Source organism: Arvicola amphibius, chromosome 4, assembly GCF_903992535.2.
Source record: "Arvicola amphibius chromosome 4, mArvAmp1.2, whole genome shotgun sequence".
NCBI lineage: Eukaryota > Metazoa > Chordata > Mammalia > Rodentia > Cricetidae > Arvicola > Arvicola amphibius.
The window spans coordinates 4,919,749-4,940,678 of record NC_052050.1 but is presented as its reverse complement, the minus strand read 5'-3'; the positions used below and the strand labels follow the sequence as shown (position 1 = coordinate 4,940,678).

Sequence of the window (20,930 nt, the reverse complement as noted above, 5' to 3'; positions counted from 1 at the left end):
AAAGAAGAAGATGAAATAAACCCTTTTCTTTCCCAAGTTGCTTTTGGCCATGGTGTAAATCACAGCAACAGAAAAAGTAACTAGACCTCGCTGGAGGTGACCCGGGTAAGGAGGCCTCTGGTGTCCTTCCCAGAATACCAGGAAGAGACCTGCTGGCTCAAAACGTGTGGCCCCACACTTTGTTAGATATACGGACTTTTTTTCTTTTCTACTGTAATTTGAGAGAAATTGACAGGTGTAAAACCAGACAGATGCTGAGTGTGGTCCACAGTACTCGCTCTGTCCCTCTGACACCATGGAAACACAGGCCTTTCACGGTCAAGGACAGTTGAGTGCAGTGTGGGGTGTGCTGGGTTTCTCTAGGGTTGTGGCAGCAGAGTTATAATGGCTTGGTGTCTTCAACAAGAGGGCCTTCCTCATGGCTCTGTAGACCGGAAGTCTGAGCTCTGCTTATTGCAGGCTGAATCCTTCAGAGCCCTCAAGGAAGGGTTTATTACGGGGCTACTTCTGGAACCAGGTTGCTTGGCTCAGCATTGGCATGTCTTCCTCTGCTTGGCCTCTTTCATGTGTGGGTGTCACTATCCAAACTTCCCCCATTACAAGGACTCAGTCCTAGCTGCATGCGGGAGTTTACATCTGTAATCCCAGCACTCAGGAGCCTGAAGCAGGGAATCGTCCTGAGTTTGAGGTCAGCCTAGGCCACAGAATATGACGCTGTGATAGTTTTAATTATCAACTGATATAACCTAGAATCTCAATGAGGTGTTGTCCAAATACGCTTGGCTTGTAGGTATGTCTGTGGGAGGTTGCTTTAAATGATGTGAGAAGACCCAGCCCACTGTAGGCGACACCGTTTCTTAGCAAGGAGTCCCGGACTGGGTGAGACTAGAGAGAGCACGCTGAGAACGAAGCATCTGTACACTCGTTCTTTCTGCTCTTGACTGTGTGGACAGCTGCTTCAGGTTCCTGCCTCGTCTTCCCCACAATGGTGGACTAGCGCTGGAATGGCAGGCAAACAGACCCTTTCTCCCTGAGCTGCTCTCTGTCAGGATATTTTTATCAGAGCAACGGAAGTGAGACTAGGGAAGACCCTGAGTCAAAATTTAGAAACATGTCACAGCTGCATGAGGGAGGACCCAGCCTACTGATCTAAGTTTCTTTAAAGAAAGGAGGGAAGGAAGGAAGGAAGGAAGGAAGGAAGGAAGGAAGGAAGGAAGGAAGGAAGGAAGGAAGGAAGGAAAGAAGGAAGGAAGGAAAAAAAAAGCCTTTTTTTTCCAAATGTGTGTAGGAATTTTGCCAGAACGTGTGTCGATACACCACATGTGTACCTGGTGCCTGTGAAGGCCCGAAGAGAGCACTGGATTCCTCTGGAACTAGAGTTACAGTTGGTTGTGAGCCGCCGTATAGGTGCTGGGAATTGGGCGTGGGTTCTCTGTAAGAACAATCGTAACCACAGGGCCATCTCTCCAGCCCTCACTTTGCCCTTTTTGTAAGGACACTGTCTCCAAATAAGGCTGCATGCTGAGAAACTGCGGGGAGGGGGGGAGGTGGTCAGTAAGCAACACGTGAACTTTGTGGAGGGAACAAGGCAGCCTGTAACAGTACAGCCAGGACTGGCCCAGGGCAGAAACCACAGGAGGATGGGGTAGGAGGCATGGTCGCCCCTGTTAGCTGGTGGCTGCAGCTGGTGATGGGGAGGCTGCCATTGCGTTCTGAAAGCTCCCTTGGCTGCTCTAGGCCCTGTGTGGGGCCGGCATCGGGACAAAGACATGGCTTGTACACTGGTCGTATATCATTCACAGATGTTCCTGCCAGGTGTCTCCTCTGCTGACTACCCAGAAGTCTGGATGGATGAGCCAGCTTTTCCCCCTTCCCCGTGTTTTGGTGTTTTAATTAACTGGCTCATTGGAGGGATGTCTAGGGCAGTGTGCAGAATCCGCATTTGGCTCTGGTGCGCCGAGTTATTTCTAAATGAGGGAGGTGGTGTGTGAGAACAATGGTGTGTGATAAGTACGCGGTGAGGTGGCGCCAGACCCCACCCCTTGCTCCCAGGGAGCGTGCACAGGGAAGGAGCTGTGGAGCAGGGGACTCTGTCTCCTGATGCATCCTGAGTCTCCACAGTGCGCGTTTGAAAGGGAAGCCTTGCCCTTCCTCCCTGTGGTGAACTGGCAGTGCTCATCAATTTTATTTGCATAATTTCAAGCATTAATAGTACGTGGCATGAGGAAAAACGATGGGGCTCTTCCTCCATCCATGAGTGAAATTGGGTTTAGGAGAAAATTAGTTGACTTAACTGGCAAATGATGGGAACTTGAGGGGCGCATTTAAACAAGGAGGCTGAGGAGGGAGGGCTCGTGGCTGTCAGCATGCAGCCAGGCAGGGAGTCGGACTCCAACCCAGGGCATTTGTGCACAGGGCCCTGGGAACGTCAGAAGCAGGGACCACGTCTTGTTCATCCTGGGCAGCCTGGCTTGGCCAGCTGTGCCTGTCAGACTTCTCTTTACCATGACAAATACTTGAGAGCGGCACTTTAAAAGTGAGGATGATTTATTTTTAGCCTATGATGTATGAGGATTCAGTCCAGGGTCCACTGGATCCATTGATTTGGAGGTGAGGTTTGGCAGAGAGAACGGCGTGGTGGCAGTGCCTAGCCAAGGCTGGGGCATGAGGTGAGGCAGAGATGAGAGCACATAGACGAGGCTGCCTACATCAAGGCTCCTGGGGAGCAGAAAGCAAGACAGGAAGGAAGGGGTTGGGGAGGCAGCTTGGTGGGTGAAGTACTCCTTGCAGCGTAACTGTGAGGACCAGAGTTGGAGCCTGAGAGCCCAGAGCCAGGGAGCCTGCCTGTATGTAATCCAAGTGCTCAGGAGGTAATGGCACAGTTCCTGGGGCTAGGCTGGCTATGAGGATGAGCTCCAGCCTCAACGAGAAACTCTGCCTCCATATATAAAGTGGAGAATATGCCAGGCATTGTGGCCCACCCTTTAACCCCAGCACTCAGGAGGCAGAGGCAGGTTTATCGCTGTGAGTTCAAGGTCAGCCTGGTCTACAGAGTGAGTTCCAGAACAGACAGAGTGATACAGAGAAACCCTGTCTCAAAAAACAAAAATATAAAGTAAAAAATAAGTGGAAGGTAGCGAAGGGAGACACCTAATATCAACTTACTGGCTCGCTCCTCATGGCTTGCTCAGCCTGCTTTCTTATAGAACCCAGGACCACCAGCCCAGAGATGGCATCTCCCACAGTGGGCTGGGCCCTCTCCCATCAATCACTAATTAACAAAATGTCCTACAGGCTTGCCTATAGCCTGATCTTACGGAGGCATTTTCTCTATGGAGGTTCTCTCCTCTCGGATGACTTTAGCTTGTGTCAAGTTGACATAAAACTGTTCAACATACACAGACACCAAATAAAAAACATGTAAGAAGGAGACAAAGAGGTGTACAAGGAATTTGGTGGCGTGGATGCCATTGCCAACTGTAGAATGCGATACTTTGGTTGAGTCATGAGCACAGAGACTATAGAATGAGAAGATGGTTGGGTAACAGCGACTGGGTAGCTTGGCTCTATCAGGGGTTAAAGAAGTGGGCGGTGCCACGATGAGAAAGGGATGAAGTAGGGAGTGATGAATCAAAACGCCACCAACTGGATCCTCAAAGAGCAGTAAAATGCTGCTCGTAGTTCTGAAGGCTGGAATCGGAGGGGCTTAGGTCCTCAGAGCTGGTCCAGCCCCTGCTGTGAGAGCCTCGGTGCTCCTGACTGACGGGTGACCCGTTCCTTGGCCTCCTCATCCTCTTCCCTCAGAGTGTGTCTCTGTGTATCTTCCTTCCTTTGCCAGGAACATCAGTTGTGCTAGGTTAGGGTTCCACTCTGACCCCATCTTAGCACTGATCCCATCTGCCAAGACCCCTTTTCCAAATACCATCGTAACCATGGGAACGGAGGTGAGGCCTCGCACCTTCTGCTGAGACAGGCTCTGTCAGAAAGTGTGCAAGGCGGGACAGTTTCACTGTGTGTTAACGCTGTTGTGAAGGAGCCCTCCGAGGGAGGATATTGAAGACCTAGGACTGAGGGTAACCCTAGGGGACCGCCCAAGAGGTTCAGCCCTCCGCACTAACAGGAGAGAAAAGAGAGGGACCTCGGATTGGGAGTGATGTGTGCACACAGGTCCAGGGAGGGGACCAGGGAACTGAGCATCACCTGTGGTGACTCCGGCTTTGCTTTGAGACAGGATGGGAGAGGGTTTGTGGAAGGAGGTGGAGGGCTGGGAGACGCAAGGAGGACAGAGGAGACTACGCTGGCAGCCCATCACCGCACTCGTAGTACGTTATTCTATGAAACAAAATAATTAAGCCAAACACGGTCGATATGAGGTGGGAGCCAGGCTGGGTAGTGGAGGTGCAGTATTCATGAACTCATTATATTATTTTCTGTAATTATCTGGGTGCTTTAAATATTTTCTAATACATAAGTACACGGAGCAGGAAAAGGAAGGGATAAGCCTGCTTGGACTTGAGAATTCCTCTCTACACAGTGCCCCACCCCCAAAAGGAGGCATGGCTGTCTCTGAGTGAGCTAGTGGAGCTTCTCACTCTCCATCTCGCTTCCCTTCCTCATGGCTTAGGTTCTTTCCTGAACCTCTAGTGATGGGCGGGGCCTGCCAGGTGCCTGGTTGGTGCTGCCCACTCTCTCTGCCTGGGGACTGTGGTGAGACATTCCCCTGTGTCACCTATCCAAGATTTTGCATCAACAAGTGAGCATTGGATCTCACCCACTAGACCCACTTAGTCTCTCCCTAGGAGTTGGGATCGGGCTGTGCTGGTCCCAACTCTTAATCTTCCTCCTCACCTAGGACAGAAGCATCCTTATGCAGTCATCTCCCTTCCCTTCCTTGATGTTCAGAGCCTTGGAGGCTCTCTCTCATAGAGAGGTCCCACAACACACAGGGCGGGCAGGGAGTTCTGTCTGGTGGTGGCTGGGAAGGAGGAGGAAGGGTATGGACCAAGAGCTCTTAGGAAGGTAGAAGAGTGCTACCCATAGAAAAGGCCCAAGTCTGCTTCTTTGGCCTCCACGGAGAGCCAGGGCCAGCCTGGTGGGGCTGATGGTAGTAGTACTGGATAGCAGGAATAACCCCTAGCATCCGCCTCAACTTCTCAACTTAGAAGATGATAGCAACATTGTTCCCCGGGGAGCCAGGGCTGTGTTTTCCCCGACTCTTCAGGAGAAGAGTCCAAAAGCCCCTTGGCTGGTCCCACAGGGAATGCTCTCAGGCCACTGCTTTCAGCCCACATCTCATATAGGAAGTCTTGATCTGGGGTTGGAACAAGAGCCACGCCATCTTTGTGTGTCCCAAGACCTACAGACTGATCCTCAGAGAGGCTTTGTGGAGCAGCACAGGCTCCTGAGAACCCCTGGAATGTGATGCTCACTTGAGAGAGGGCCCCAGGGGCCTTCTGAGCGTCAACAGCTGAAATGGGTCACCCTTGAGGATAATGACCACTGAAGGCCGCTGAGAAAGTCCATCCTGGTTCTTGGCAACAGGGTGTGGGTGAGAGTCTGATCGTGCCTGACATCAGCACCGCTAGGTTATATAAACCTGCCACTCCTCACTCCTTCTTCCCAGAGCAGTGGCAGCTTGCTAGCTGGAGGGGTGAGCATTGGTTTCCTGCACTCTCCCGGGAGAGCCACAGCCCTATTATTAGCCGTAAGCTTGCTTACCAGCAAAGAACATGGGGGAGGAAGGTTAGCCTTAGAAAACCCACTCACGTGTCTGCCCAGTACAAACGGATGTTGTTACTCAGTTTCCCTTTTGTATCCCTTGGCCCATGGCCAGTAGCAAAGGGGCAGCTAGGTAGCTCTAAACCCGACTCTGTGCTTCGTTTCCTCTGAGCCACTCGTTCTGTGGGAACCTGGTCATTCTTGACTGTAGTCCGGGACTCTCTGAGAGCACCTGTGTGTGCTGGAAGGTATCCAAGGACACCTGCCTTTCCAGGAGGCAGGAACTGAGGGTGAGCTCATCGGGATGGCATCAGCAGCCCTGTATTGGACAAAGGATGGTCAGTCCTGCTGGCAGGAGATTATAATTCTCCATTAGCAATCTCCTTGCTTCCTAAGAAGCTCGATAGATGCCCAGTTAGGTCTCTGTGTTCCTTCTTTATGCCCCCTGATGCTCTGGGACGGAGACAGTGACCTGCAGTAGCGATGGATCATTTAAGAGGGAAGGGCAATGCCAATTGATGCTGAAGTGATGGGCACAGTCCACAGGAGAGACAGAGGTTCGAGGCTGCCTGGTCAGATGTTCCCAGCAGTGTAGCACATCTGGAGAAGCCAAGGATCACTGGAGTCAAAGGTATTTGAGCACTTTGTAGGAAATTGTTTTAATTAGGTCCCTCCTACACACATGCACACACACACACACACACACACACACAGAGAGAGAGAGAGAGAGAGAGAGAGAGAGAGAGAGAGAGAGAGAGAGAGAGAGAGAGAGAAGAAAATAGTACCTGAAGAGATTATTGGAGAGAAATTAGAGTGGATGGTTTTTAGCTTAGGAGAGGCAGCAGAGAGTCGTCTGAGCAACATAGTACGGCAGCGGAGGCAGACAGCAAGGGGATGCAGGGTCTTGTGTGTGCATGGTCGCCCAGCAGCCTTGTGTGAGGAGCTCGCGTCCACAGAGATTTTTCATTGTGCCAGAATCCAGCATATTGCTTCCTACTCTGTCCCCTCCTACTCTGATCTTTTGTCAGAAAGTGAAGGAGCTGATTTTTTGCCCTGTGCTATCTGCAACCAGCTGGGACTCCCAGACAGGATGACACCCCAGTGCTTCTGAGAGGCAGAATGCTGGGAACCAAACATATGGAGGAGGTGGTTGTTTTAATTATTGTAAAATGCACATCACATAAAATGTGCTGTCTTAACCATTTTACAAGGTACAGTCTGATGGCTTCAAATCTTCTTGCAAAATTAAGACTGTCTCTAGTATACTGTAGGTCTGTTTCCCCTTTCCCCCAGAAGCCGGCATTGTATGTGCATATGCACGTGTGTTTGTGATTACCTGCATGCATGTGTGTATGCATGCTAGTCCACGTGTGTATGTTCAGTGTTTGCCTCTATCATCATGCTACTTTATTTTATAAAGATATTTATTTTTATTATGCTTAGTTATATGTATGTGTGGATGTGAACCTGGGTGCTTACAGAGGCCAGAGGCACGGGATCCCCTGGAGCTGGAGTTACAGGCTGTTGGGAGCCATCCAATGTGGGTGCTGGGAGCCAAACTCAGGTTCTATACAAAAGTAGGACATGCCCTTCACTGCTGAGCCATCTCTCTAGCCCCCACCACCACCTTACTTTTTGAGACGAGGTCTCTTGATTTACCTAGAGCTCCTGGAATCCTCCTACCTCCACCCTCAAGAGCTGGGGTTTCAGGCTTGGGCTGCCATATTCAACTTTTCAAAAAAGATTTATTTATTTTTATCTTACATTTATGAGTGGTTTGCATGTGTATCTGAGCACCACATGTGTGCCTGGTACCCATAGAAACCAGAAGAAAGCATCCTATCTCCTAGAGCTGGAGTTACAGTTGTGAGCCACCTGGTGGGTGCTGGGGACTGAACACAAGTCCTCTGAAAGAGCAACAGTGCTCTTAACCACTGAGCCATTTCCCTAGGCCCCATGCGAAGCTTTTTTCTAGGTTCTGGGGTTACATGTTCAGGTCCTCATATTTGCTCGCCAAGCATGTTAGCCACTGAGCCACCTCTCAAGCCTGTACCTTGTTTTTTGAGAAGGTATCTCTCACTGGGACTTGGAGCTAGCTGGCTAGGCTGGGCTGTCTGGCTACAGAACCTAAGAGATCAGCCTCTCTCACCTCACCAACACTGAGATTATGTACGTGCCCTGCCGTATGTAGGTTTTTACGTGGCGGCTGGGAAACAGACTCAGTTCCTCGTGCTGGCAAGGTTTCCAGTAGCCATCTCTGTAGCCCCGGATGCTGCTTTTCTGGGTGGATTGATTTGTATTGAGCAAAGAGGTGGAGGGACCCAGGTGACCTATGAGAGTGTTCCATGTCCTTGGGCAACCACCCTATCCACTCCCTACCCCTGTGTTACATTGTGTGTGTGTGTGTGTGTGTGTGTGTGTAAGTCAGAGGACAACTTGCTCAAGTCAGTATTCTACTACAATGTGGGTTCTGAGAATCAAATTCAACCCATCAGCCTTGGCACCGGGTGCGTTTACCTGCAGAGCCATCTCACTGGCCCTTCTGCATGTGTAGATTCCACCCAGGTGGTCGATCCAAGGGACATCTCTCCGGCCACTGGATTCGGCAGTTCTAAAAACTTCCAGTGCAGTGACCCTTCCTCGGCAAGCACCGACATCTTATTCTGTGACTCTGGGTCCGTGGAACAAGAGCTGGTACTAATGATACTGAGGCATGAGGCGAGTCCCCTGGCTGGGACTGTGTGCAGCCTCCTGAGCCACCTCTGGCTGGAGACTGTCAGGCTGGCGTTTTCTCAAATCAAGCAGCAGCTCCAGCCAACCACTTAGTGTAAAATCGCCCATAAAAGCACACTTGAATTACAGGCCATAAACCTACAACCCCTGTGAGTAGCTGACCTTTCTGCTCCCTGGAACTCAGGTGCCTTTGGGAGCCATGAAGCTCTGCCTGCCTCCCCTCGTGGAATCAGCAGAAGGCGAAATGCAGTCCTTCTTCAGGCAAGGAGGCTGCAGCTTCTCGTTCCCTCCTCCCTGAAAAAGGCACACGGGGCCCAGTCTGCTCCTTCTCCCAGGCCTTCTGCAGTGCTTCTCCTGCTGTCCGCAGGGCCCTGGTGTTCAAGGGCTGAGGGGCTTCCAGTCGCCTCAGAAGCGTGGGCAAATCTTACCGAATGCTGTTTAGAACTGCTGTTGTCAGAGTGCTCGCGTTTACATAGAGCAAGCTCGAGGACCTACGTTCAGATCCCGGCGCCCTTGTAAAAAGCAATACTTGGCATACTACCAGAGATGTGTTTCCGTGGTGGCTGTAAATCCAGCCAAGGTGACAATCAAGACTAACCAAGGAAGTCAGGTGTGGTGTCACGTGACTTTTAAAACCAGCTCGGGGAAGGCAGAGGCAGGTGGATCTCTGCGGATTCAAGTCTGGTCTGGTTTACACAGGGAATTCCAGGCCGACCAGGGCTACGTAGTGAGACCCTGTCTCAGATGAAACAAAATCAAGAAAATCCAGGAATAGGGTGGCACATGTTGCCTGGAAGCGACCGGAAAGATGCGAGGAGACCTGTCATTTCCTAGGTGTAGGTACCAGTGCCCAGACCCGCCATGATCCATATTTTACCCAGATTCCCATTGGGAGGAGAATAGCTACCCTCCTTCCTCACATCTGCAAGAAGAGGACCAGAACGAGGGTCCTTGGGTTCTTTAGTCTGTAGCTCTTAGTCAGGTGAGGCCAAGAGAAGGGCCGGTGCTGCCTCCTGCTCACCAGGTGCTCTGGGGAGCTGCAGCTGTGAGCTCCTTTGTGGGTGCTGGCTTTGCTACAGGAATTTGGGAGTGAAGAGAAGGGCACAGCAGAGAACGCCCCACACAGTAGAGATGGTGGTTCAGCATTGATAACCACCAAATATTTCATAGAGTCTCCGCCTGGGAACTGCTTTAGGGTGCTATAGCTCATGAGTTCTCCGCCCATTCCACATCACTGATTGGCTCAGGAGATCCTTGCCTTAGAAGCCTGTGTTCTGTGATACCTGGGGATTGTGGGAAAGTAGTCCCCACAGGAGAGGACAGGGCAGAGGCTGTGTGGCCAGGTTAAAGGTTTTATATATAAGGAATGAGGATGCTAGGGTCTTGCTTTCCTGCCTCCACAGCACAGTCTCTGGCATTAGGTAACATGCAGTTGAGGAACAGCTCAGCAAGGCAAGTTGCTCTCCCCACCCCTTCTGCTATCATGCCCTGTAGGGACAGACCCAGCCCTGATGCCACCATATCCATCAGTATCCCCAACCCTGGAATCTTGTCTTTGCAGTCTTGCAGGCAGGTGCCATCTACATCACCGGAAAGGGGCCCCTGTGGATGGTTTGTCCAGAGGGTGGTGTGCACCAGCCCCTCCCCCAGCCTGGGCTGGGAATGTGCTGAGCGTGCACAGACAGCGCTGTGCATTCTGGGCTGGTACTTTTCCACCTGAGTTACTTCAGAGAGCCTGAGACACAACCAGGCAATGGATCAGTCATGGTCCCTGTCTTTAATGAATCTGTCCTTGTCAGAACCCATCACCTCCCTGGCCCAAGGTTGCTTATGGTTTGGGCTCCCAGGAGGCCTTGGGGCTTCTTCCAGCATCCTAGCATCCCGTTCCTGCTGGCAGTCAATGGCCTGGCAGAGGCAAAGGGTGGGGCATCCACCTTGTTAAACGGCCACTTTGCACCCCTAGGAGTTGAGATGGGAAGATGCGTTTTGCATCCTTGGCCTATTTAGACATGGTCTTCCTTGCTCTCAACACCCAATCAGCTCCCAGCAGCTGGACCTGATTGATGCCTGCTCTGTCTGCTCGCATTCCCATCCCTCCCCAGGCACTCACTCTTCCTGGGACTCTCATTATCCAAGGACCAAAAGTCTCATGGGGCGCAGGGCTTGGCACCTTGTAATAGCCTACAAGATGCGTGTTAAATGGGAGGGTGATACATGTGTCAAACAGGAACAGCACCAAGTTTGGTGCTATTTCAGCCCAGGGCTCTACTCTGGCCCAGTATAAGGTAAAGGTGGAGGGGGCCATGGGCAGCAGTCTCTCACTGGGGCTCAGTGCAGGCTCACTGAATGCGAGAGCAGGCCCACAGGGGAGAAGCCAGGGGGCTTCCCAGTCAGTTCCACAGGGGTCCGAGTGGGAGGTGATAGTTTTACAGAGAGCTGAGTGCTTAACCATGCTGAAATCGGCAGTTGTGGTGGCTGTGCCAAGGCTTAGAGCCTTCTCCAGGGGTACCACTGGGCAGATGGTTGTTCTGGAAGAAGCCACAAGGTCATAGCCACGTCCTTCAGGCTTCAGTGAGATGAAATGACTGACACCTAGCTCCTGCCAGACAACAGAGGGTCACCATTCCTTTTTGAGCCAACCATAGCTTCTGGGTCATTGGAAGCAGCCCTGTCCCAGGCAAACACTATTGTGTTTGTAAAGTGCCGTGCACAGGCAGGCCCCTGGTCCTGGGGAACTCGGTGCTATGGCTGGCTGGAGCAGGGAGAGTCACCGAGGCCTACAGGAGCTGTGTCAGCCATGATAGTTGGAATCATTGGCACTGAGTGAGCACGGAAGGGACCCTGAGGACTCTGGCTCACGTTCATGGCACTTTGAAACAGCAGAGCTGTTCTCTGAGCAAAGTCAGCCCCCTGGATTTACAGAAACCCCCTTCCTCCTGGCAGGTGAATGAGGCCAGGCCCACTGCTTGGCAAAGTAGCCAGGGGAGATTTCCGTGTGTGTGAGTGAGTGTGTGTGTGTGTGTGTGTGTGTGTGTCCCACTCCTAGGTAGAGGCCCATGTGCACTGAAAAGTTCATACTGCTGTATGGGGCCACCTGTCTGATGAATCTCTGAGTGTGTGCTCTTGCTTTCCCTGCCCTTGGGCCATCTCCCTTCACCTCCCATCCTGGGCTGTAGGAACGAGGTAGGTGCAGGGCTGGGGAGAAGGTGGGTTTCTTGGGGTTCAGGCTCTAATGGGCTCTTCTCTCAGTAACTTAGGCGTGCCGCCAGGCCGGGGGAACTGCCCACTCACCGTACCTCTGCCCTTTGACCTCATCTACACGGACTATCATGGCCTTCAGCAGATGAAACAGCACATGGGCCTGTCCTTCAAGAAGTACCGGTGAGAGGCCAGAGACCGCAGCCCTTCACCATGCCTTCCCTCCTGCCAGAGCAGAGCACTACAGGACCGCCCCCCCCCGCCCCCTCCCGCCCCCTCCTGCCCCCCCCCCGTCCTGCGCTGCCTTCCTGTCTCAGCATTCACCTTCCCACTCCAACCAGATCACTGACAGCCCTCAAGAGCTGTCCATCCCTCTGCGGGATGGGGCTGGAGCCTGGTAGGATGGGAAGTGACCTAGATGGAGGGTCCGAGGCATCCCAAGGGGTGAGGGTGAGGAGGGTGGGAAAGAGAGCCCCTGATGTGGGAGAGTCAGTCAGTGCCCTTTCCTCGGTGGCCCCAGGAGCTAAGGCAAGTCGCCGCAGCCAGCAGAAGTGGGTTCATTTAGCACCAAGAGCCCCACTGTTCATTCCCGTGCTCTAATGCCATCAATACCCGGTGTGATTTTTATTAGAGGAAGGTGACAGCCAGCGTTATTGCTTTTATTATTAATGCGGGCTGTCTGTGCATTGCCATCTTGCCCGCCCCGCCAGCTCTCCCCGGGAATCAGGAATCCTGCCGACCTCAGCAGTCTGCAAGATTCTGGGTCACCCGGAAGAACGCTGATCGCTGGCAGCTTTGTGTGGGGGTGTCTAAATGTTAGCGCCTTTCTTGAGTAGCCACTTGGGGTAGGATGGGCGGGTGGGGTTTCTGGAGCCTCCGAGATGACCTGGCCTTAGGTTAGCTGATCCTATAGGAGTTCTGGGCTTTAGACTAGAAGAAGCTTTTGGGGCTGGGGGATAACAGTAGAGGAGGGAAGCCAGAGTCAGAACCTCTTTGAAGCCTAGCAGAGGCCACCCTTGCAGAGGAAGCTTGGGGCAGTCTCCCAAGCCCAGGTCCCCAGGACCCAGCTCATGGGCACTGTTCTTCCCAATAAAGCATAACTTATAAATGACTGTAGGCAATGAGGGGATGCCTACCCCCTTCAGATACCACCTCATTTCCTAGCCTTCCTCCAGTGGAGGTGATGGTTTGGCTTCTGGGTACCAACCAGGGGCCAGGAATTAAGAGTGACCAAGCGACCCTGAGGCAGCTGACTGCTATTCCTGTCAGGAAAGCTGGCACGGAGAGGGTGAAGCTCTTGCTGTGGTCACACGGTGAGGCAGCCCCTACGTGAAGCCCCTGCCGAATACTGTACTTCCGTGACCTAGCCACAACATCGCCACAGAGACACCCCTAATCCAGGGACGTGCAGAAAGGTGTGATCTCAATCCTTGTTCCCTCTGGGGGAGGACAGGTGCAGAATTCGTGTCATCGATACTTTTGGGACCGAGCCAGCATACAACCACGAGGAGTATGCCACACTACACGGCTACCGGACCAACTGGGGTTACTGGAACCTTAACCCCAAGCAGTTCATGACCATGTTCCGTGAGTGATACCGGGAGAGAAGGTACAGGGGTGGGTCTCCCCATATGTGCAGGGGCTTGTCTTACCCCACCCCATGTGTGCAGGGGTGGGTGCCCCTTTCTTCTGGGCCAGTGGGATGGACTCAGCAAGCACCTGCCATCCCCGTGGATAAAGAGAAGCAGAAATCAGAGACTGCATGAGTTGTGCCCAGGGCTGGTGGCTGACCCAAGGTTGGGAGTTCTGAGAAGCACATAGCTCAGAGCAGGGGACCCAGTGGCCTTCCAGAAGCTTCCCAAGCCAACCAGAGAAGCTGGGAGGGGCTTCTCTGCACAAAGGGGTGGTAATGAAGCAGGTGGATGAGCTGGAAGGCTGTGAAGAACAGGGAAACTCCTTCAGGCTCCAGATGGGTGAGCCTGGAGGCAGGGAGTGCAGGCAGCTAAGGAAGGTCAGCCTTAGGAGCCCAGCATCAGCCATTTGCTTTCTTTGTTTGGTTGACTGATTTTTGGTTTTTCGAGTTACTATGTGTAGTCCTGGCTGTCCTGGTGTTCGCTCTGTAGACCAGGCTGGCCTCAAACTCAAAGATCTGCTCTGCCTGCCTCTGCCTCCCGAGTGCTGGGATTAACGGTGTGTACCATCACTGCCTGGCTGAGTGTTGGCCATTTATATCTTGTTGTGTCCCCCCCTCCGCTTCCGGTGCTGAGGGTCACACATGGGGCCTGTGCATGTTAGGCCGGCTACACCACCAGTTTCCCCGCTTTCAAGACTTTGAGGTGTGATCTCAGTATGGCTTCAATATGTACTCCTGTCTGCCTTTGAACTCCTGCCTCAGCTTCCCAAGTGCTGGGATTTTAGTCCTGTGTGGTTCTTGCTTAAGAGTCTATCTGGTGTCGCTTAAAATATCTTCTTTTATTTATTAATTTGTGCACATGGAGGCCGTGGCAGTGGAGCCATGCAAGAGTGTGGAGGTCAGAGGACAACCTGCAGGAATCTGTCCTTTCCTTCCGTCCCTGGGATCGAGTTCAGGTTGTCAGGCTTGGCAACAGGCTCCTCCTCCATCCCCGAGCCATCTTTCTGGCCCTTGGCTGTCGCTCTTAATTGTAGTCCTCTGCTGCCACGAGCGGAGTGGCATCGTAAGCATCTAATTTGTGACACTTCAGAGGCTCTGGGCCAGAAAGCCAGATAAGCCGCCTCGTTAGGAAGGTGTCTAAATCAAGAGCAGAGTGGGTTCCGTGCAGTTCCCAGGGACACAAAGAGGATGTGATCTTTATTCAAAGCGGCAAACTCGTGGCATTTCTGTCAGCAGCTTAGGTTCAGGCTGCACTGGGCAGACGTGAGAGACCATGGTCAGTGAGTAATGACTACATTAGCTCCCAGAAGAGTAGCACATTCCTGCAGCCCCTGCAGTCTCTCGATGAGGAAACTGAGGCCCAGAGAGGTATTGCGACTTATCTGGGGACACACCGCTCTATGGAGACCCCTCTTTGCTGGGAGTCCATTTGGAAGTTCTGTGGGTCCCAGAGGAGAGTGCAATTCCAGTATAACGCGGAATGAAGTCCAGAGGGAAAGGATATGAAGTGGAGGGCAGGGGCCCCTGAGTAGGGAAAGATGTGGGATTTGAGTGTCCGGTGGTGATCCACTCAGAAGTTATAAAGGTGGTATGGAAGCCTGGGGCACCAGGGAAGTGCCACTGTGTTCTGCAGGCACAGTGTGCTGACCTACTGCAGACAGACAAAGGGGCAGAGGTCAGTGTGGGGGCAGAAGATGGCTAAGAGGCTTCTGCAAGAACCTAACAAGGGCCAGCAAGATGGCTCACCAAGTACAGGTGCTGGCCACCAAGTGTGATGGTCTGAGTTGAATCCCTGGGACCCACACTGTGGAAGGAGAGAACACACTCCCACTAACTGTCCTCTGACCTCCACACAGGCACCACAACACACAAGTGCACACACAGATGCATACATGCAATTAATCAATTAATAGTTCTGTAAAATGTTTTAAAAGAATCTGCACGAGAAAATGAAGACTGTCCCAGGGTAAAGCTCTTTGAATTTGGAGTTCTAGACTTGCAAACTCCTATTCATCTTCCTGAACCCCAAGTCAAATGTTTCTAATTTTCCCCATTGCTTATGACCCCCCTCAGCTTCTGTTCCAAACATTGTATGCTTCCTCACCTTATAATTATTCTGTTCTTCTTAGAATTTTGAGACGGGGTCTTGAATAGCCCAGGCTGGCTCTTTCCCTCTCCTGGCCAAACCTTTAACTGCCCTTAGAGTTCTTTGTTTAATTGTCCCTGCTATTTTTATTGGTCACCATGCTTCCTTGTCCATTCACACTGACGGATTCAGCTAATTATATTCTAAATCTGTCCCTTCTGGTGGAATTGGTCGGTGCAGGGCAGTCCTGATGTGTCCTCAACTGCTCAGCTGAGGGAGGCCACCAGAACAGGAAGGCCACCAGTCCAGCTGGAGGCAGAGGGAAGGAAGGCAGCCAGGCATCCATCCATCCATCCATCTATCCATCCATCCATGAGGGTCTGAGAGAGTCTGGCTGCCTGTCTGGGGAGGGGATACTTCTAACTTTGAGGAGAACCTAGCTAACAGCAGAACTGTCCCCTGTTCTGGTTACCCACACAGAGAGCTCTGGGCCTCCGGGCAGGGCTCCTCCTCATGTCCTAAAGTCAAGAAGAGGCCTGGGTCTAGTCTGTAACCAGCCAAGGGGCATGAGCTTTCCCAGGCATTGTGGTAGGAAGCACCAGGGTCTGGGCATATGGCTCAGTTGGCAGAAGGCTCGCCTAGCATGCACAGGACCCTGGGTTTTCTCTCCAGTGCCATATTATAAGCAGGGCATATCAGCATACACCTATAACCCCATAAGTTAGGAGGCGGAAGCAGGAGACTCAAAGGGTCAGGGTAATCCCAGTTACACAGGGGAGGTAAAAGACAACCTAAGATCACCTGTGGAACTCCCCATGACCACACTGTCTAATTAGCAACCTCTCCCTGCCAAGGGAGGCTAGGGTACGGATCATAAGCATCTGGAGTAGGAAACGGAGTGACAGGTGTTTGGGGTGTCCAGGAGGCTGAGCATGCCTTGCTGACAGCCAGCACTCACCAGGGTCTGTCCATGCGGGAAGGCAGTGGGCTCTGGAGACACGGGATTCCAGGTCCTAGCACCTCCCAGGATGGCTACCAGAGCTGGCCAGACCCATGGGAGGGAACAAGAGAGAAGACCTGGTGACTGGTTCTTAAGACGGCTGGTTTACCCACATCTGATCTTAGAACCTCAGCTGTGCTCAGTACCGCGGACTGTTGCAGGAGAAGGAATTTTTTCATCAAGTTAAGCATTACTTAAATAAGGAGAGAACCCTTTTGATTATATAATGTGTTGGTCAAATTGTATGTATTGGGTAATCTTTGAACAATAATGTAATAATGATTTTTTCTGAAAAATCTAAGCAAATAATACATTATTTAAAAGAGATAAAACTCACTTGGCCCCTGAGGGACAGTGAGGAAGCCAGACCCTGCCTGGGGCTCTGGTTCTGGAAGAGAATTAGGAGATCTTTGTCTTAATTCTCTGTTGTGTTCTCAACGGGAAACAAGCCAGGGGACCCCAAGGGAGGCTGGTGGACCCTAGAGAGGCTCATGGGGGCAGGAGGGGAAGGGGAGGTGTGGAGCAGCGGGGAGGAGGGGCGGAGGGAAGGGGGGGGATCCTATCAGAAAAGGGAGGGGCTTAGGCCAGGCAGAACAAAGGCTGGAGGTGTGACCATGGCGGTGCTTTGACTGGGGACACTGAGGTGAGCTGGGGACACAGATGAGCTGACACCGCTGTAGCCTGACCTTATTCTGGCAAGAATAACTGAGTGGTGTGTATTAGAACTTCCGGTCAGGGAGTGTCAGGTCAAAGACTAGGCCCCCAGGGCAGAGTGGGTGGAGCCTGGAGATTGGGAGAGGGAGCTTGGCCCCTGGGATTGTGGGCAAGTCTAGGAACCTGATGGGACCTGAGTCAGAAAGGATTGTTCTAGAGAAAAGAACTTTGGAGACAGGGAGACAGCTGTCAGTGTGCCTGAGGGCAAGGGGAGGGGATAAGTGGAGGGGAAAGCCCTGCGGTGCCATGTGTGGGGTGGGAGAAAAGAGCCCAGATGGGATAGTGCCCTAGACAAGGGACTGAGCAGAGAGGGTAGTCCTGGCTACCCAGAGTCAAGTCAATCATCCTAAAACAAGTTGGGAGCCAGGTGGCCCTGTAGGTTCTCTGCTCTGAGCTTTGTGACAGTCTCTAGTCCAGGCCAGACCACCCATGGGTGCTGTCCCCACGCGCTAGGTAGGACCTCCTGGGAGAGGCCATCCAGGGAGGCCAGGGCTGCTGCTTGGATGTCTGTTTGATAACCTCGTCTTCCCCCACCTCTGCGGCCGGGCTGTAGCTCACACCCCAGACAACTCCTTCATGGGCTTCGTGTCCGAGGAGCTCAATGAGACCGAGAAGCAGCTCATCAAAGACAGCAAGGCCAGCAACATGGCGGTGGTGTATGGCAAGGAGGCGAGTATCTGGAAGGTGAGCCCCGGCAGGTCCACTGCCCTGCCGACCGTACCATGTCTGCTGCAGAACGGCGCTTGCCCGAGTGCAGGTCACACCCGTGCCCGTGCTGGACGTACCCACTGAACGCGCTGTGCCTTTACAAGTGCATGTCACACCCATTCTGGCACAAGCCACGTCCACTGCGCTAAGTGCCTGCCACAGCCACACAGGTCATGTCCGTGCCAGTGCTGGCCATGCCACTGTACCTGGTTCCAGCGCAGATCACATCCACAGTGTGATGGCTCCGGCCACACAATTCCAGGATTTGCCCAGCCCTGTCTCTGCAAAGCCCATGTGATTGCAGTCCTCACCTGAAGCCCAAGGCATGGCTGCAGAGAATCCAGAATGCTGCAGCTCCATCTACAGCTCTGCACCTACAGCTCTGCACCCCGGAGGACAGACTATATGTCTTCCTAATGGTCAGGATAGTCCCCAATGAGATGATGACAGTCCCCCTCACCCCTGGGCTGTTTCCAGAGATCTGCATGGCTGCTTTGCAGAGGAAACCCTCTACCCCCACCTTAGGAACTGATGAATGCCACAAGTCCCACGGGCAGACTTAGGCAAGAGTGGAACTTGGTGGGGTGAGCGGTGGGGGTGGGGCTTAGAAATTAGAACCCTACCTTCCAGTTTAGGTCCCCCATCTTGGATACTTGTGAGGGCTGATGCCTGCCTGTTTCTGGTCACTAACCTGTTTTCTCTGTCCCCTGTGCTCCGTGGTGATGAGGCAGCTCCAGGTATGGAACGGAAGCCCCTAGGTGCATGCCTTTGCCTGAATCCCGTGGTAACTGCACTGTGGGGTCCCTGAGGATGTGCCCTGGACTCTGACACTAGCTCCACGGATGTCCTAGGGTGGGGAGGAGTGAGTGGGGACAGCAGGGTCTAAGGAGCAGTCTTCCCTGGGTCCCTGTGAGGACAGGCAAGTTCCTGGGCACAGCTACACACAAGGCTGAGGGTATGAGGGACAGAAGACAGGCAGGGGGCAGACTGTGAAGTCAGGGTTGGGCCGGGAAATGTGGCTCCGTTGGTAGAGTGCTTGCCTGGAGTGTACAAAGCCCAGGGTTCGGACCCTAGGACCCATAAGCAGCATGGTTGGAACAAACCTGTAACCTCAAGATTTGGGAGGTAGAGACCAGAAAGATGACAATGTCAAGGTCATCCCAGGGTGCATAACTCATGTCCTGCTTCAAGCTGTGATACAGTTGTCTCGTTTGAGAATTCTCGGGCCCGATTGGGTAGGTAGCCTTAGGTCAGCTGTCACAGGTTGATCATGGTCCAACATGATGGGTGTCTCTCACAATTTCAGGGGGTGGCCAGGCAGAGCCACATGGCCCCTTGGTAACACATTTAGTCCTCACCCTAAGTCTGTCACAGACTGGGGATCAAACATCTCGTCCTCAAAGACAAACTCCAGTCAATGAGAGGAGGGGCGAGCAAGGCTGTTTCCTGTATCGCCCAGTGACTGGGTCTCCATCACATGGCTCCACCCAGTTTGAAGGAACACCACGGAGTGGTTTCATTCCAAGCCACCGTGTGTCCACCTCATGTCTGGGTTCTTGCTGAGGAAGGTGCCGGGTGGTGTCTCATCGAGCACACCAACATGATAACAGAGGCTGGTGTTTTTGTCAATGCCAAGCAATGAAGAGGGCTGGCAAGTGCCTTCTTCCTATCTCTTCTCCTGGGTGGTGATGATGGCATTGTGCCCATTTTACACATGGGGAAAGTGGGGGCTCAGCAGGCTATAGCGTGAGTCAGTGGCCAAGAGGGTGTTACAACCACATTCATCTGAGCCCAGAGCTGCCCTGCTGAACTCTGGCTCTGCACAGCCTTCCCAGAATAATGGCGGTTTGTGGCGTGGCTGGGGATACCGGAGGTCCAAGATCCTGCTGAGATGTCTGGGGACAGAGAGAAGGCCTCAGGGGCAGAACTTGCTGAGGCTACCAGGGAAGGGGCACAAGTGGGGAGAACACCTGGCCAACAGAGAGTGGGGGAGGGAAGTGTGGGCAGATGAAAGTCCAGCTTTGGAGACAGCCCAGATCAACCCTATTCAATCAGAAACCTCAAAGAAACTGCATCTGCCCATTGTCTATAACTGGAAAGTGGCAGAGATGGCCGGATGAGAGCCGAAGGCCCTGTCCTAGACAGGTGTCATGGAGAGCCTGTGGGAAGACGGAGGGTGGAGGCCCTTTATCTCCTGTGTCTTGTACAGAGGTATCTGGGGTTTCATGTGTGTGCGTGTGTGTGTGTGTGTGTGTGTGTGTGCGCGTGCGTGCGTGTGCGTGCGTGCGTGTGTGTGTGTGTGTGTGTGTGTGTGTGTGTGTGTGTGTGTGTGAAGCAGGTCTTCCTTGTCTCAGTTTGCAGAAAACAGCTGGAGGCTATGGCTTTGGGACTGTTGATAGTAGAGCTTAGCAGGGGCTGGGGGACAGAGTTCAGGGTGCAGCGGGCTAAGGACAGGTATCCAGCAGGCCCCAGGGGAAGTGTGCCTCTACAGCAGACAACCCAGACAGTCACTGACAGGAGACAAATGGTGACCTGAACCTAGAGCCATCATAGCCCGTTGAGAGCAGAGAATAACTGTGACCGCTGACAGAGACAGATGGAGGAGCATGAATACACAATAGATACCTATTTCTGCAGCCTTTGTGTGATCATGCCTCTGTGTGTGTGTGTGCGCGCGTGTGCGTGAGCGTGCGTGAGCGTGCGTGAGCATGAATACACAATAGATACCTATTTCTGCAGCCTTTGTGTGATCATACCTCTGTGTGTGTGTGCACGCATGTGTGTGCGCGCGTGCGTGAGCATGAATACATAATAGATACCTATTTCTGCAGCCTTTGTGTGATCATACCTCTGTGTGTGTGCACGCATGTGTGTGCGCGCGTGCGTGAGCATGAATACACAATAGATACCTATTTCTGCAGTTTTTGTGTGATCATGCCTCTGTGTGTGTGCACGTGTTTGTGTGTGCGTGTGCGTGCGTGCATGTGTACGTGCAGAGGTCAGAGGACAGCTTTCAGGAATCAGGTCTCTCCTTCCGCTCTGTGGGTCCCAGGAATTGAACTCACGTCACTGGCTTGATGGCAACGCTTTTACCCACTAAGCAGTCTTGCTGGCCCAACGTTGATCTGTATTTTAACACC

The 20,930-nt window shown here is 52.7% G+C and overlaps 1 protein-coding gene across 2 annotated transcripts in view; it reads left to right on the top strand.

Annotated features, from left to right (window-relative positions):
- The window catches only part of Mgat5b (alpha-1,6-mannosylglycoprotein 6-beta-N-acetylglucosaminyltransferase B), a 65,268-nt gene that overhangs the window by 32,302 nt on the left and 12,036 nt on the right, over window positions 1-20,930 (top strand). The window contains exons 9-12 of one of the 2 annotated variants that reach the window (XM_038328255.1): window positions 11,701-11,832; window positions 13,103-13,236; window positions 17,636-17,766; window positions 18,522-18,527. In XM_038328255.1, the coding sequence (XP_038184183.1) occupies window positions 11,701-11,832; window positions 13,103-13,236; window positions 17,636-17,766; window positions 18,522-18,527 (403 nt within the window). The remainder of the gene's footprint in view (window positions 1-11,700; window positions 11,833-13,102; window positions 13,237-17,635; window positions 17,767-18,521; window positions 18,528-20,930) is intronic. The other variant, XM_038328256.1, reaches the window with a different exon arrangement.